Here is a 16925-nt window from a genome sequence, read left to right on the forward strand (position 1 = left end):
TTTTTGTAACAGGTCAGAAAAGATCTCGGCTGCTCGACACACACATCACAAATTTAGACGAAAGGATTGGGTCCGTGTAATAAGCGGTCTCTTTTGCGGGTGATGGATGTGTCGACAAGATCATGTCCCGGCATATCATAGCTCGATGTAGGTAAAGATCTCTAAATGTGTGGACCTGAGAACGGCAAGCCTATGTCTATGTGCTTCAGGATCACCTTACGCAAAACCCCCAAAATTTAATATCACAAACGGCCCTTGGAAGATGGCTTCAATAAAAATTTCTTCTACACGTAAGCCACCGAGAACGCGAACGCGCAAAAATGTCAAATCGGCGGCTGCGAGTGTGGTGCTGAGCGTCGTGACACCGCCTCGTTCGGTCGGTCCTGTACGATGGCTGGACGAGACATGCTTTCTGCCATTCCCGAGTCCAGTGGCGTTTTTGTGACCTGCAAATCAGGAGTATGTACTGCCCAACGCCTCAGCATGCAGGCTTTCAGCTGGAGGGCTCCTTTTGTCAATTTCTTTCTCGTGCTTTTCTCACTTAGAAATTTGGGATGAGAGAGCGGTCGGACAGGGCTATCTGATGGCATGGAAGATAGGGGAAGGGTCAAAGGTGAGGAGGTTTTGGCGGTAGTGGTGGTGGTGGTGGTGGTGGGTGTCTTGTATCGGCAGTGGTGTCTCCCGGCCTTGGCCCTGTGGTTGATTGTTTCGAATCTTGTCCCAAGCCCGTCAACCTTGTGGACGACCGACTCCCCTCAGCGTGTGAATGGTGGTGGTTTTACCAGCTTCCAATCGTCCTTTCATCTATGGACCAGTATATTCGGCGACAGTGGGAACTCCTGATGGCCGCCCTGTCCCATGGTTAGCCGTCTCACCACGCGCGAGCCTTTCTTGCCCATATTATCATCAGCCACTCATTTGGGTAGTTGCCTCGGTTGGAAAAGTGCGATGAATGTCTCGCTCAGACACCATTTCATCTCAAAGTCAAGATTGCTTTGTGTCGAAACGCTTTTGACATTTTGTGACGCTTCAGATCGCGTGTGCGACGACAACTATTGCCATCATCTCCTGCATGGCGCACTGCATGGTGAACCGCACGGCGGCTGGGCGCGTTGTAAGTCGTCCGTTTTTAACGGTCTCAAACGGAAGGCCACCAGCGATGTTGGAGTAATGTTCGGGAGACCAATGTCACCCTCGGCGGCAGGGGAAACAATAGAGAGAGCACTGTAATATCTTGAGATGTTTGATGTGAGTCGAGTGCATCATACATACAGATGATCTCTCGGATTGATTTGAGGACGTTGCTTATCTTCATGAATCCATTTTTTGTTCAAGATGAAGATTCCCAACTTCAACCAGAGCGAAACCGTTGCGTCATAGGGCCCAAGCTTCTCCTCTCACAGCAACCAATCACAGTCGTTTCTTTTTCTGATTTAGACTGCAGTAACTGTCCTGATGTAGCCTAACGGCTATCGGGGTTTCGTTGGCGTTGCTAAAAATGTTTCATCTGTGGGGTGGCAAGCGACGGGTGAACCAAAGACCCTGAACCCTGGATCTCGGGCTCCCGAACTAGGACAAGGGTTGTGTAAGGTAAGCATCTTTCAACATCAACAACAATCAGTCAGAAACATCAACAATTACCGATTTTGCGAGTAATACCGAGGGGAACAATGACAGCTGAGTCAGTGATACTAACACAATCAGGATGTTTATGTGTAACCAAGATGAGAGCCACCACCAAGAATAACAACAACAACAACAACAAAGATACCTACCGGCAGGCTGACTGCGGATGCGGCTGACTGACTGGGTGGGCTGAGGCCGAGAAGCTTGAAAGAAGGATCGCAGGGTTGAAAGTTGGGAGTCAGATACGGCGGTCATCGCCCCGTTCTGACTGTTCGGGCTGTTTCCTTTTGGGTGCTCGGTCAACACTCAGCAAGAGATACCATTTTCTACCCCATCATCACCACAATCCTCGCCCCAAACACACTGGAATACTGGCTCTCCTAATCGAAGCACAAAGACGGCATGTGAACGACCAAACCAACACGATGTCTCATACAGTCAAAGTCTCGGCAGTCTTCTGCCGTCAAAAAGCACCTGTTCTAGACTTGATGTCTCTTCTCGGCCTTCTCTTCCCCATCTAGTCCTACCGACATGTCATCGATATGACATCCTTCCAGACCGTTTCCTCTTCTGGTGTTACCGAGCTGAATTATACCCCAGATCTTTCCTCCGGATATTTCATGGTGTCGACAATAGCTACCTAGCGGGTGATTACCATCCCTGCCGCTGAAGGTGCCGCATGTTCTCCCGTCCCGCGCCGCACACAATGGACGGGAAGACAACAGGAAGCAGCAAACCTCGTCCGTTTTGGGGGATTTCTCAGCCTCGTAGGTTTCTCTTCCAGGTCACTCTATCCTGGGGGGTCAAAATGTGGAATCAGTTCCTCCGATCTGGTCAGCTAATTCAGCCCACCTCATGGTCAGAATCTGAAGAAAAAACACAATTGTCCCGACCAGCCCAGCCCTTATCTCTAACATCTCTTTTCTCGAGGCTCCCAAAAGCCAAATCTGATACTTGAGCATGTTAGTTCAGATATCCAAAGTCAGCCCCGTAGCCAAGGCGGCCCGACCAACAAGCCTTTTCAACGGCTGGTCTGACTCCCGAACAAGGACCCTGATACACACAGGCGAGAGGCGCAGTTTTCCCCTCAAACTTTGGACCAACCTACCTTACCTCCCTCGCCTGCTACTCAGATTTCTTGTCTTTCGCTTTTGGGTAGTTGGCAGTTTCTTGTCTGTCGGGTCGGACCTGTGTCAGCCAACCCACCCGGGTTGCCGATCCGGGGTGATTTAAGTGCTTACTTGGATTGTCAAGGATTTGTATACCCCAGCGGTGGTGGAGCTGTTTAGCCACTCGGTAGCATGGTAGCATATGCTCCGACGGGGAGTTGTAGAGAGATGGTGTGTTGTGTTGGCCTGACATCGGGGATGAGTTTGGATTATGTGTTCTCCATGAGCGGTCCGGGATGAAGGTAGGGAATATGTTGGCATCGGACGATGAGTCTTGGGTGGGACATGTGTAGTATCAAGTCCAAATTCAGCCTTTGGGTATGACAGCCTCATGTCTGCAAGGCTGGCCACCAGAGGGAAAACCGTCAGCAGTGTGCAAGTCCGAATATGGGTAGTTAGCCACCAGCCAAAACGGTCTGATCAGTTGTTTGTTGAGAACAACATCTTGATAGTGGGCTCCGTTAAGGGATATGCATGCACATCTATCTCGCAGGTAGCCCTCCTCTTGATAAAATCCTGTTCCTGTATCATGACATCCTCCACTCTCAGGCACAACCAGTCCAATGGGTGATCACCTGCTGCTCTCCCATTTCGGAAAGTTTTCCAACCTCACAATCTTTCCCGCAAAGGCAACAACCACCCCGAAACCTGCTATCCCACATAAACAACCACATCCCATCTCATCAAAACCTATTCATAACGGAACGTCCCAAATCAGCAACCAATACCCAAATTTCTGTCGTCATGATCTCCAATCGGTGGGTGTTGGCAAATGTGACTGTAACCTGCACACTGACGTAACACACCCAACGGTCCAGCCAACAATAACCAAAATTGTTATCGTGGCATTTCGCCCAAAAACGTCAAACCATATCAAGCAAATTTAGCCAGTATCAAATCTATAACTTCTGCCAGCTATAGATTGTCAATGAGTGAATTTCACACGATTGTTATTGAACCCCTGATTTATCGTCGTACAGTTCTGCACGTGGTACTATAAAAATCTGGGTTGAGATGAAAATCTTGGGTTGCATTTCCTTCGCCAACGAACCGCTCGCGAAGTGATGAATACCTACCAAACAAAGTGGTATAAGAAAAGAATGATCACCTGACTTTTGTTCCGAGTTATGTACTACTTGATCAACAATCCCTTTAGGTATTCCATCATATATCACCAACAGCCTTCCCTCTTCTCTCCCAATCGAAACATTCTCGAAGCTCTTTCCATTTGAATGCCCTTTCCCCCCCCTCCAACCAATGATGGGAATGGTGAGTGTGCGTGCTCCGACAGCACTGAACATCACGGCCCGAGACTTTGATATATCACCACCGATCCGTAGGACCCCCTTACCGCAACAACCAAGTCAACAAAAACACCGGTCAATCCTCGACCATCAGCCGGACCCCGACCAAACACATCATGACTCGCACAACAAAGTTTGCCTTTTCATCAAGTAATATTAAGACTGTGTATAGCTGGCACTCGGCCCAACCGGCGACGAGCCACAAGTTTAGTACAGGGCAACAATATACAGCGTGCGAAAAAAAAAATTTCAAAAAGCTGAAACAATGAATGCACTCCCTTCCCCCCGAAACAGACTCCGGCTTGTTGTTTTTTTATCAACTCCGAATGTGGCAAGCAAAAAAAAAAACCCCGGCTCGCCCCCCTTCTAAAAAAAAACCCAACCGCATCCCAAGATGACCTGGCAGCTCCGGCGTCGTCGCTCATTGATGCCAATCCCATAAAAGCCATGCGTCCGTCGTCTTGACATACCATACCGCCCAACCCGCCTTGCCCATTAGAAAAGCTACACAGCCCTTGGCCGCCATGGCCGCCCATTTAGCCACTTTGCCCACTGCCCGTGTATTCTCCCCAGGGCGAGTAATCATGAGAAGCCCCGAATTCGTGATGCAATGTGTATTTTTCCCCGCGTATAACTCCGTAGATAAATACCGAGATGTCATTATTATGTTTTATTGAGGGGATTAATGCCCCGAGTCCCAAGCGCGGAAAAGAATGCGCCGGAACTCTCGAGTGCTGCACTCTTCCTTCGTCTATGCTCAGTCGTTGGTGAGACTAACTGAGACTCAGAAACTCGGGCAGAAGCTTCCATAGCATGGATCAGGAAGGATGCGTTCACACCAACACAGCCTCCCCAACCAAGCTGATTTAGGCCTTGCGGGAGCGAGTAGAAGTGCCATTGGTCTTGACACCAGTGGCCTTGACGTCCTTGCCGTGAATGATGGTGCTCGGGTCGGGAAGAGGAGCCTGGGACATTCTGCGGACAGCCTTGCGGCCAGTGGGGCGCTTCCCATCCTTCTTGTAGGTGGCGAAGTAGAAGGAGATGAAGAGGAAGAGGTAAGAGCTGAGGATACCGATACCGGAGAAGGCAGCAAACTCCTCACCCGCGCACTTGCCGGCGGAGGGCATCCAGGGCCAGTAAGCCGAAGTGAAGTAAGTGTACGACGCGAAGTAGACGAAGCCTTTGACGCCAAGTTAGTAACCTTGACCAAAGAGGACCGGGAAGGGCATGACTCGAACTTACCAAGATCAATGACGAACTGGATAATCTGGAGACGGGTGATCCACTCCTTCCACCAGATCTTGACGCCACGCGCGCTCTGGAAGTAGTACCAGTACATGACGACGTGGACGAGGAGGTTGAGGCAGATGACAACCCATGAGACGGCAGTGGAACCGATGAGCTGGGTGTAGCAGAGGAGAGCGGTGGCGCCGTGGTGGTAGCAGTGAAGGAAGGTGAGAGGCTTCTTCTTGAGGAACAGGAAACAGGTATCCAACAGCTCGAGGTACTTGGTGAGGTAGTTCAACTGGTTACCGTCAGTACAAAGGCCCAATTCGTCCAGAAGCAGCGGTCAACTCACGTAGTAGAGGACAACCATGGGCTGAGTCCAGCCGCCATCAGCATCGCAGATGGCAAAGAAGAGACCCTTGCGAACAACAGTGGGAAGCATCTGCTCGATGAAGAGAGCGAGGAGGATGCCGGAAATGGCGGTCAGGTAAAAGTTGTGGATCAGGAAGAGCGTCCGGAGCTTGAAGGGCTCGCGGCTGCGCATGTACTCTCGGCCACCAAAGATGATGGCATAGTAGATGACGATGAAGATGCTCGTTTCCTTCAGGGTAGACATGGGAGTCTGACCGGGCTGGAAGCGGAAGTCATCGGCAGGGTAGCCAACAACCTTCTCGAAGGCCTTGTTGAAGATGGGCCAGAGGTGGATGCCGAATGGCCGGTCCAACGTTGGGACCGGCAGCTGGTCGAGAATCGAAGCCATTGTGAAGACAAAACGCGATTAAATCTATCGTAAGTTCTCCTGAAGGCGAGGAAGAGCAGTCAGCACGAGGCGTCGGGAGAAGGGGGGAGTACAAAAACACGGTGGACTGGACGAGGTGTTAAGTGCTTACCTGTCACGTTTTTGCTCGGAACACGCGGATGGGAACAAGAGAAGGGAAATGCCGGTTCAGCGGCAGCAAACAACCCAAAGAGAAGAAGAGAAAAGAAGAAACGTCGCGACACCCAAGCAGCAGGAACGATTAAGCTGATTACCTTGGGGGGGGAGGGGGGGGATGCGCCGACAAAGAAGGTTTGCGGAAGGTGGTGATGGTGGAAGTCTGGGGCACGGGAAACCAAATATTTTCAGAGACTGGACTGCCCTGGCGCAAAAGGGGAACCCGCGAAGAAGGCTAGCCTCAACCACCTTGGCTCATTTCCAGTTCCTGCATGTGAAGTCTCATTTTCCAGCTGACAATTTTTCTGCCGGCCCAATCATCGCTTGGCATCTCTCGTCTCACCTTCAGCGCCCCACCGACACCTCGACAGACCCCGGACCTCGGAATCGAGGAGTGGCTTTGTCCGTGTCCGGTCGAGACTGTCGTTGAAAACCAGAGCAGCGGATAGCCTGCCAAAACCACCTGTTACTTCACCTAACGAAACAGTTCGGACACGGAGCCAGACGCTTCATGTGCCAGCACGAGTCGTACGGCATCTTCATACTCACCGTCACCGCGCTGCCTTCGTCTCGGCGTTGCCCCCCTTTCCACTGCAGACGTTGCCTGACTGAAACCCACATCTCTTGATCTCTCGGCCCTATCGCAGGACGAGCAGGGTGGACACTGCTTCGTTGTCCTGTTGCCCAGGCCGCCGCCAAATCAACAACAACAAATCCCTCGCCATTGGCCAATTCGCAGTCAGGATCGGCGGGTCGGCGTGCCGTGTGCTTCGAGGGCCGGAAAGGCCGGATGCCAAGCACACGGAGATTGGACGGCGGCTTGGTTTGCAACCCAACTGTCCCGGTCCCGGTGCCGCCGGTTCCGGGTGTGTTTCGGAGCTGTCGATGACGTACTTTCATTGCGGGACAAGTGAAAACAAACTTTTGTGATTTCCAAAATAAAGAGAGGCGTGTTGGCGGCGGTTGTAACTTGAGACTACCTCGGGAAATTTTCCTTATAAACAAATCACCAAGTCATGATCAATGACATCGACTTGATGCTGACTTGCAGATTATGCTACAACCGAGGCGGCGGCGAGCTTCAGCCACGGCTGAAACATGGCACAAGCCACACAATGGCCCCCCAGAAAAGCGGGAGAAATCGGTCAATTGAATATCTTTGAATGGCGGGGCCGAGTTTCAACGGTAAAGCTAGTGAATTAAGCGGAAAGATATGCATAACCGAAGATGGTTCGATTCTATTAGCCGTCATTGGCTGGAATACCGCAACCCACGCACACCTCCAAGCTTCTGATCCCGAGTTGACTGCATCAAATCAATCGTAACCAAGCCACTTCCCCGGCCCAGCCCACCGTCGACGTCGAGCTTCCGCTGCCTCCTCCCGGTCTCGGATCCTGCACAGAAATACCCTCTCTCTCTTCAGACCATTCACAATGTCGGCCTCCCTCCTCCGCATCGCCGCCCGCGGCCCCTCCAGCGCCCTCTTCCGCACCGTTGTTGCCCGGCCCCAGCCTATCGCTGTGCGCGCTGCCGTCGCCGTCCCCAAGACCTTCAGCACATCGATGCGCATGCGCTCCGAGCACGCCGAGGAGACCTTTGAGGAGTTTTCTGCTCGGTGAGTGCTGGACTGGCTGTCGAGGGCACCCTGGAAGAGCTTTCGGAAAGCTCTGAAGCTAGCTTCCTCGACATGACGTGACCCTTGTGCTTGAACCCCATATCTGGGCCTCAGACACCAGCCACAGCTATCTTGATACGGCCCATTGGCTAACATGAAGCTTTACACAGCTACGAGAAGGAGTTTGACAGCGTTCAGGATGTCTTTGAGCTCCAGGTATGCCTGCCATCTGCAAGCTTGCCAGCGTGCTCTTGCTAACCCGAAGCTTTCCCCCACCTTGTAGCGCAACCTGAACAACGCTTTCGCCTACGATCTCGTCCCCTCCCCTGCCGTCCTCGCCGCTGCCCTCAGGGCCGCGAGAAGAGTCAACGACTTCCCCACTGCCGTCCGCGTTTTCGAGGGTACGCTCTGCTCTGCCCTTTTTCCATGCGGGATATTCCTGCCTCGGTAGACAAGATGCTGATATTGTGATATAGGCATCAAGGCCAAGGTCGAGAACAAGGGCCAGTACGAGCAGTACCTTGCTGAGCTCAAGCCCCTTCGTGAGGAGCTCGGTATCGAGCTCAAGGAGGACCTCTACCCCGAGGAGGCCAACTAAATGCTCGACTATTCATCGACATACTTTCTTGTTCTTTCACTAGACGACGAATTTAAAAGGCCAACCTCACACGCTTCACCACACATCCATAGACTGCACAGCTGGCTTGGACACTTTGAAGGCAAAAGCTGGCTGCTGCCGGTTCGGTGTGAGAGTTCATCATTATGGATACCACTGTAACCCGTCCACCACATCTCATCTCTCTGCCTTGATAGAAAGGAAGGAGATAGATAAAAATCAATGTGTATATTTTCTGTTACGGCTGTGTTTTTCTTGCATGTGGTATTGCGGTTGTCCTTGTCTCGCCGAAGACAATAAGCTCGGACAACTGTTTGGGGTTCGGACACTGTCGTGGAATTCGAATTCAGTCACGATGCACTTACACCGTAGAGGGAACAGCTAAAAGACTAAGGTCATACGCAGTAACAGGCGCACAATCATGGCAGGCTTTCAGGGTAGGCACGAGTATGTATTTTTCAACCGTTGTCCTCTATCGTGGGCCAACTAACACCAGGTAGTCTCGAAAGACATTTAACACCATACAATATTTAACCTGCATCGGAAACATTGATATTGTTCCTTTCCAACATGAACTATTAACCTCATCTTCATAACATGCCAGCCGCTCTTCCATTTGCCTCATATCCATCACATCTACCCTCCAAACTTATTATTCCCAGGCTTCCTCTACCCAAAATTTCACAACCCAACCACCTCCCCCAAAACAGTAAAATGCCCTCCAGCCCCCGTCCACCCAAACCTGACCCCCTCCAAACAACCTTTTCTCACACCCACCACCCTCGGCGTCTTGATCTCCTCCTCTTCTCCTCTATGTCCCGTCTGACAACTAGCATTAAACCCCCAGGTAACCACCCTCCCATCCACCGTAACAGCGACCCCATGTTCCGCCCCCGCCTCGACCCATCTAATCTTGTCGTTTTCCCCCTCCCCCAGCGGCAAGATCCTCACCGGACAGGTCACAATCCTCGCCCTACCCCTCCCATCCCTAACCACAAACTCCTCCTCCCATTTTTGTCCCTTCTGTGCTGTCAACGTGTCGATATCTACCCCCGTGGCGAAAGAGTCAAGCCTTCCCCAGGAGTAGACACTCCCGTCATCCAACAAACAAAGGCTATGACTATTTCCCCCGGTTAGATATTTTATTCTTCGGCCGTTTAGTATCCCCTCTAGGTTGGTAACCCGGGTTGGTGTCGAAATGAATAACCCCCCCCCGTCTTCTCCCCGGTTGGAGGCGAGGGCTCCTGTTTGGGCGTAGTTGTCTAATCCCCAAGCCCACACCTCTCCGTTTTCACCAACGGCAAAACTGTGGTCTGGTCCGGCGGCGATGTCGATGATGTTTTTTAGTTTTATTTTCCTCGGTGTGACTGCGCAGGAGAGAAGAGAATTTCCGCGTTGGGGAAGACGGCGGCCGAGTTGGCCTTGCTCGCTGCCTAGGCCCCATGTGTAGACTTGGCCGGTTTTGGTCAGGGCTAGGATGTGGTTACCTCTTGCGGATATTTTGGTTATGGGTTCAGGCAGGGGGATGGGGAGGGGGGTGCGTTGGATGGCGGTTTGGGGGGTGAAGAGGGAGACGCCTTGGGAGGAGCGGGTGCAGCCCCAGCCGTAGATTTGGCCGGTGGTGGAGAGGAGGAAGGTGGCGCTGTCGCAGGCGGTGATTTGGGTCCATTTTGGGGGGTTGATGTTTGGGAAGGGGACGGGGTGGGGGGTGGATTCGAGGGGGTTGATGTCTGGTTCAGAAGAGGTGGTGGAGGAGTTGTCGTCGTGGAGGGTGAGGTTTTTGAGGTGTTCTTCCAGCCGGGCGGAGCTGGTGTCTCTTCCCAGGGCACCGTTGTCGTTGACGCCCCAGGTGAGGATTTCATTTGTGGAGGTGAGGGCGGCGCAGTGCATACCGCCGACGGCGAGTTGGATTACTCTGTTTTTGATTGTGGGAAATGATCCCTTTTTAAGGGATTTCTCGGATGGTGATGGGCAGGAGAGGAAAGGGTTGAGTGTTGGGACTCTGACGTCTCCGACGCGGTGGTTGGGGCCGAGGCCGAGCTCTGCATTGTCGTTGCTTCCTAGGCAGTAGATTCGAAGGTATAGAGTGTTGGCGGGCTCCTCGTCTTGGGCTGTTTGTTGATGAGGTTGTGTTTTGGGCTTTTTGGAAGGGCGCGAGGCGTTTGCTGGGTCGGCATAGATGATGGATCGTTTGCGGCTAGATCGTCGGGGTGATGTACGGTCACCGTCCATCATTGGCAACTTGAGGAGGTGGCAAGTGGTTCACAAGATGGAACAGTAGTGGCGTGAATGTGCTGCTAAAGGGAGACTTCAGTCTGGTGTTTGGGAGTGTGAAGAAAGAGAGAAGTGTGTATGTTTCATGGTGTTCAATGATCAAGAGGACTGGAAATATACAGGATACCTTAAATATTGCTTAAATTTGATGAGAAAACATTGATTACAAAGACTAGATTCAATTCTCCCAGGCAAGCAGGCATCCACTGAAAGAGCGAGCATAGAGTGCGATCGTTTGTCTTGTTTGGTTAGGTAGGCGTTCGGATCTACACCATGGTGGCAGAGCCTCGGACTCAGGGATCAAATATCGGTTTTGAGCACTGATAATATGTTGTAAACGGAATAAGCTGGTACAATGAGGCCCAGATCAAGAACTGAGGCTCTCCCAGTCTTAGCAGCGCTCTTTTCACCACACCATTCTGTACATTTTCTAGGTTATTTGATCCCTGTGATCATTCGAAGATATTTGAAGTCAATAAAGCTGACAAACACTGATTACAAAGATAGGAACGCTGTGTCAAAAAGAAATAGTCAAAATCAGGCACCCATCCGCCTCCGCCAATGAGCGTCCCCCACTTACATGCGCCCATCCTGTTTGGGACTTCATCCAGCAATGTTGCAGTCACCGAGAAAAATCGAGCCCATACGGCTCGGACAGCTTCTGTAGGTAGGAACTTATCTGGTAGGTTTGGATGTCTGTCCTTTCATTTTGTCTACCTAGGGGTCTAAAGCGGCCGAGACCAATGATCATAGCACTCGAGCCATCCGTCCTGGTTGAACACAAATTCATATAATGTTTTTCACCAAACCGCACATTAGGACTTGAGAAACATCGTGCTGTTTATGCAGCAGAGAACGGAAACAACTTACTTAGATTGATCGTCGAGAAGTAACTCTTGAGATTTCCATCCCACTCTTTGCAACGGCAGCTCATATAGAACGGCGCTTGCATCCCACATTACACACACGAGTCCGCGTACCCGCCCGGAACACTGTGAATGAGGGGTCAGTACCCGGGTAAGTACTTGTGGATGTGGCAAAAACCAAAGCAAACATACACCCCGTCCGTCTTGAACAGATTGCCATTGAAATTCGAGATACAAGGATTCAGATCCAGCTTTGACCACCTCATGGTGCTGTACGTTGTCTGGCACTGGGCGATCATCCAGCGCTGCTCGATAATGAAGAAGGTTCCCGAGCAGCTGCTAAACCAGTGATGGGCGGTGACATGATCGGCTTCGGCCAGGAATACAGCTGCGGAGCCGAGTATGGTGGATAGTTTCATGGTGGGATTATAGAATGTGGAGGTGGGTGGTAAGTAGTGACCAAAGACAGAGAGCAAGTACGGAGAACATCATCTGGCGGCGTAGTCTCTTATAGCTGAGCAGAATTGTCCAGGAGAGATATCTCATCGAGACCCCCGAGGACTGCCTATTCCACACATGGCACTACAAGAATTTACAACTCGCATCGAGTGGCGCTTTCACCAACAGCATCATGAGCTTACGCTCGCTAACGATATTTGGCAACGCAGTAGTGTGGTTGATGCAGTGCACTATCTGCCAACAGACATGTAAATGCTCAAGAGGATGCTACCTTGTTGGCCCAAACTCTTCCCACCACCACGCGCTCAAGATATCACCAGATACAATCCAGGTGGGGGTTCTTCCAGCCGTGATCCGAATGCCTCCAAGGCCTATCCTGTTCGGAGTGTGGCTGGCAAAGACGTGAACTTTAAAATGAGCTCTCATGTGTCTTCATATGATACAACTCTACTCACTATACAAATCTACTCTTGGTGCCCAGGTGCCTCCTCCCCATACACCCAAGTCAAACCCTTCTTGCCCTCCTTTGTCTTCCTCAGCAGAATTTCGCTCACAACCACCTCAACACCCTGCTTCTGCCTCCTCTCCCTAACAAAATGCTCCAACACCTCCGCTCTGCTCTTGACCTTGCCCTCGGCCACCTTCTGCTCCACCTCCTCCTCGGTAGGCACGCCAAAGTTCTTGAAAGGATACTTGTCGTACGTCTCCTCGCTCAACAGCTTAAACTTCGGCCCCTTATCATCCACCAAAAAGAACGAACCCACCAGCTCCTTCCAATCCTTCTTCTCAGCAAACCTCTCCAGGCTCGCCGGCTGCCACATCGGAACCCTCCTCGGCTTCTCCACCAACTTAGCCGTAACCCCCTCGTTAAAATCAGGATAAGACATAAACTTGGTCGCAATCGAATGCTCCCTCTTGAACGCCTCAGCAATACTCCACGTCTTCCCAATCCTCATCTGCTTCAACGTAACATGCACCGACGTCGGGCTCCTCAAATGCAACGTGTTCAGCGTCTTCGTCGCCCACTCCCCCGTAACCTCATTTTTCTCCTCCTCCTTCAAAGCCTGCATAATCTCATCCACCGTGTCAAACCCAAAACACCTATCAATCGCCCTCCTCACCTCCCCCGCAACCGCCATCGGCTCCTCCCACGGCAGTCCCGTGACAAACTCCTCAATAGTATCATTCACAACCTCCAACCTTCTGCTCATCTGGTCATAGTCCTTAAACCTCAACTCGGCCAGCCTGCTCTCCAGCGCGTTCAAGCTCGAGCTGTGCAGATAATGCGTCGCAACCCCCGCATAAAAAGCATTCACCCCCTTCAACTGCCCGCTCGTCAGCGCCAACCAAGTCCCCACCTCCCCCGCCATCCTCGGCAGGAAAAAACTCGCGCCCACGTCGGGAAAAAACCCAATCGTGGTCTCCGGCATAGAAAACACCGTGTTCTCGGTGGCGATCCTAAAAGGGGCATGAATGCTCAATCCAACCCCACCGCCCATGGTGAACCCGTCCATGAAGGCGATGTATGGCTTGTTGTACGTGGCGATCAGATGGTTGAGCTTGTACTCTTGGGCAAAGTAGGCAGCCGACTTCGCAGGGCCATCAATGGTAGGGTCTCGGTTCCATTCGACGAGTTGCTGGACGTCACCACCCGCGCAAAAGCCCTTTCGGCCGGCACCTTTGATGACGATGACGTTGGCCATGTCGGATTTGGACCACTCGAGGAGGCGGGGGGCGATTTTCCGGATCATGGACCCGTTGAGGGCGTTGAGCTTGCTGGGGCGGTTGAGCTCGATAGTGCGGAGGCCATAGAGGGATTGGAAGAGGACGTCTTCGGGGTCGTCGTTGGGGCAGGGGGTGAAGTGGGCGAAGGAGGAGGAGGACATCTGGGAGGTGGGTTATTAGTTTACCAGAATAGTGGTAGTGGTGGTGGTGTCGACACTCAGACGAAGGGAGGGCAATGTACCATTCGTGATTGTGGTTGCTGCTGAGGCAGCAGCTTAGCTCTGAGGGGCATGGCGGCGGCGGCTCTGAAGATGGAGGAGCTTGGTCTGGCGGCAGCGCGACATGGAGCCGCTGCTCTGGCAAGAATCGCCTGGGGAAACATTTAAAATTTAAGTAAAGGCGATTGCCCTCTGGCGGTGGACTATGACGGGGGGGGAATCCAGAGTGATAACTATGCCAACGCCTTTTCTCCCTCGGTTCGGTTCTTCGGTCGTCGTCGTCAAGCTTTCTTCCAACAACCACAGCTTTTTGCCAATTGATGACCCGAAGCTGCCCGCGCAAAGCTCAAGCAAGTGTTTCTTTTGGGCCAGGGGCCCCGGTCAAAAGGTGACGTCGGATGAATTTTTCCGCTAACAGCTGGTGGCCAGCTGCCCCTCACTTACAAGCACATCACTTTCTCTTTTTGGACAGTTTCTTATCAATTGTTCATGATGATTTCATACACTCATTCTATGTCCCTGAAAATTCAAAGCTTCTCCCACCCGTTCGAATCCTCCTCCAGCTTTTTGATTCCCGCCAAGCCCTGGAAGAAGCTCGCCAAGCCCCAAGCACCTGGGTCAGGAACTTCCTCAAACCCAGAACCGCCAATGTAGACAGTCCTTCCAAGACTGGCCTTCATCCCCTTGGTGCCCTCAGCACCAGCAACTGCTGCCTCTGCCGCCTTCTTAACATCTCCTGTTTCCTCAAGAGTGTTGACAAACGGATATAGAGCATCCACAAGTGTGCGATCTCCAGGCCGAGCTGGTGTGTATTTTGAGAGGGCTTCACAGCTTTGGCGAAGTACGGCAGCCCAAACCTTGGCTGATGCTTCCTTTTCGCTTTGTGATGTTGTTCTCAAAGCAGCAACAAGGGCGTTGAGAAAGATGGCGTACAAGGCTCCAGATGTGCCGTCCATTTCCATCTCGACCACTGGGATGATGTTGGCAAGGTCTATCACAACGTCGCCAGTTAAGGGCTTGCTCGAGAGGTGGCGCAAGATGGCTGTTGCTGTTAGCGCAATGTGTCAACGTCGAGAAATGGTGATAAACTAACCTTCAGCACCCCTCTTGAGACCAATACCGCAGTCTCCATCACCAACAATAGTATCATACCGCGTCACATCAGGTTCCGCCGCAACCACCGCCTCCAACCCCCGAGTGAGCACCTCCTGAGCAGCTTTCGCATCGACCCTCAACCCACTCTCGCCTACCTCCTCCCCATTCGATGCATCCTCCTCCCTCGTAGCCTGATTCCTCTCCTCCCAAGTCAACTTCGATATCTGCGCCGGCCACCCCGTAGCCTCACACTCATCATCCAACAACTCAATCATCCCCGGTCCCCCGATATCCGTATTCACCACATTCAACAAACTAACACTAAACCCCAACCCATTCAAGCTCGTCATATACGTCCCACTCAACACCCTCACTGGCTTGATATTCCAGTCCTCGCCCAACTGCTTCACCACCTCAGCCACAATCCCTCCCAATTCCAGTACACTCACCCCACCCAAGTTATTCACCAACAGAACCACCTCATTCGAATTGACATTCACAAAACCCCTCTCCTTGTCATTCCTATCCAGCATCATCCTCAGCATCTTTCCCACCAATTGCTTCAGTTCCATTTTCTCCCTCCCCACCCCGGCCTCATTATGGATCCCCATCCCAATCTCAACCTCATCCTCCCCCAACTTCTCCCCCTCCTCCTCCTTATTCACCGCCCGTCCCGGTACATGGACCCGCCCAAGACTAGCCCCAACACTAACCAAATTCCCCGCCACCAACCTCGCCACCTTTGCAACCTCGTCAAGTTTATATCCCCTCTTCGCCAAGGCACCCGCAATCTTGACCACCAAGACCGTTCCCGCCACTCCTCGTCTCCCAACCTTCCCACCCTTTGTCCTCCCCACAGCGGCATCATCCCCCACAATCACCATCTCAACTCTCTTCCCAGCAGCCTTGGCCTTCTCGACAGCGAGCCCAAAATTGAGGACATCGCCCGTGTAATTCATGACAGTGACCAAGGTTTCGGAACTGGGGGCCAGGCGGGAGAAGAGGCAAGTGCGGATTTGCTCTGCGGAGGGGGAGGCAAAGATTGTGCCTGATACGGCGGCGGATAAGAGGCCGGTGCCGACGAAGCCGGAGAAGGAGGGTTCATGGCCTGCGCCGCCGCCCGAGACGAGATGGACGCGTTGGGAGGAGGATTTGGAGGAGGGGCGGAGGTAAAGGATTTTGTTTTGGGAGTCGAGGGCTAGGGAGGGGTTGGTGAGGGTTTGGGAGTGGAGGGAGGTGAGGAGGAGGTGGGTGGGGTTGGGGTCGAAGTGTTTGGAGGACATGGTGGGAGTTGTTGGTTCAGGTGTAATGGATGGTGGTGTTGGCTTTTCGTCAGCAACCAGTGGTGAAGGTGGTGACACTGGGCCGTGTTGAGGTGGTGAAGATAAGCTGTGGTATGGTGGTGGTGGTATCGAGGGTGAGTGAGCAGTTGAATGTGTCGGGGAAGGCGGTATCAAAGCGAGGGGCTCGTCCTCGGAGTCGCTTGCCGAGTTGTGGTAAGAAGTTTCGTCTTCAGATGCCGACAACGTCACAAGACGAGGAAGAAAGCGAGGAACCTCCCTTTTCGCGGTATACTCCCTTCCAATCTCTCGATGTCGACGTTGTAAAGCAGCCAAACTGTGATGTAACAGCCAGAACGGAAGCCTGCATAAGAAAACGACTATATCGTAAAGTAATCGGATGTAAACCTTGGGATGCAAGGAGGAAGGTGGCATCAGATCAGTAGCACAGAAAAATAAAAATAAAAAGCAGGGGTCCTTTAATTAAACCCAGTTCGGGAGAGCTTGCCCGGCCGTT

The 16925-nt window shown here is 52.3% G+C and overlaps 5 protein-coding genes across 5 annotated transcripts; 1 reads left to right on the forward strand and 4 right to left on the reverse strand.

Annotated features, from left to right (window-relative positions):
* Positions 1 to 4233: 4233 nt before the first annotated feature.
* ELO2 (Fatty acyl-CoA elongase/Polyunsaturated fatty acid specific elongation enzyme) lies at positions 4234 to 7373 on the reverse strand. The gene is made up of 4 exons (XM_062944857.1): positions 6217 to 7373; positions 5679 to 6125; positions 5342 to 5624; positions 4234 to 5279 (listed from the first exon to the last, which is right to left on the reverse strand). Exons 2-4 carry the CDS (start codon positions 6084 to 6086, stop codon positions 4966 to 4968), a joined length of 1005 nt encoding a protein of 334 aa, XP_062803730.1. The 5' UTR covers positions 6087 to 6125; positions 6217 to 7373; the 3' UTR covers positions 4234 to 4965.
* On the forward strand, positions 6654 to 9039 carry COX6 (Cytochrome c oxidase subunit 6). Its single transcript, XM_062944858.1, has 5 exons — positions 6654 to 7875; positions 8046 to 8091; positions 8159 to 8276; positions 8352 to 8938; positions 8992 to 9039. The coding sequence occupies exons 1-4, from the start codon at positions 7694 to 7696 to the stop codon at positions 8471 to 8473; spliced, it is 468 nt and encodes a 155-aa protein (XP_062803731.1). The 5' UTR covers positions 6654 to 7693; the 3' UTR covers positions 8474 to 8938; positions 8992 to 9039.
* Positions 9040 to 9172: 133 nt separating this feature from the next.
* Positions 9173 to 10726, reverse strand: QC764_211550 (uncharacterized protein; the record flags this gene model as incomplete). Its single annotated transcript, XM_062944859.1, has 1 exon — positions 9173 to 10726. The coding sequence occupies one exon, from the start codon at positions 10724 to 10726 to the stop codon at positions 9173 to 9175; it is 1554 nt and encodes a 517-aa protein (XP_062803732.1).
* A 1782-nt stretch (positions 10727 to 12508) lies between these two features.
* On the reverse strand, positions 12509 to 14381 carry EHD3 (3-hydroxyisobutyryl-CoA hydrolase). Its single transcript, XM_062944860.1, has 2 exons — positions 14057 to 14381; positions 12509 to 13976 (listed from the first exon to the last, which is right to left on the reverse strand). The coding sequence occupies exons 1-2, from the start codon at positions 14195 to 14197 to the stop codon at positions 12555 to 12557; spliced, it is 1563 nt and encodes a 520-aa protein (XP_062803733.1). The 5' UTR covers positions 14198 to 14381; the 3' UTR covers positions 12509 to 12554.
* A 118-nt stretch (positions 14382 to 14499) lies between these two features.
* On the reverse strand, positions 14500 to 16843 carry dak1 (dihydroxyacetone kinase Dak1; the record flags this gene model as incomplete). Its single annotated transcript, XM_062944861.1, has 2 exons — positions 14500 to 15075; positions 15127 to 16843. The coding sequence occupies 2 exons, from the start codon at positions 16841 to 16843 to the stop codon at positions 14561 to 14563; spliced, it is 2232 nt and encodes a 743-aa protein (XP_062803734.1). The 3' UTR covers positions 14500 to 14560.
* Between the last annotated feature and the right edge of the window lie 82 nt (positions 16844 to 16925).

The sequence above is a fragment of the Podospora pseudoanserina genome, chromosome 2 (genome assembly GCF_035222485.1).
Source record: "Podospora pseudoanserina strain CBS 124.78 chromosome 2, whole genome shotgun sequence".
Taxonomy (NCBI): domain Eukaryota; kingdom Fungi; phylum Ascomycota; class Sordariomycetes; order Sordariales; family Podosporaceae; genus Podospora; species Podospora pseudoanserina.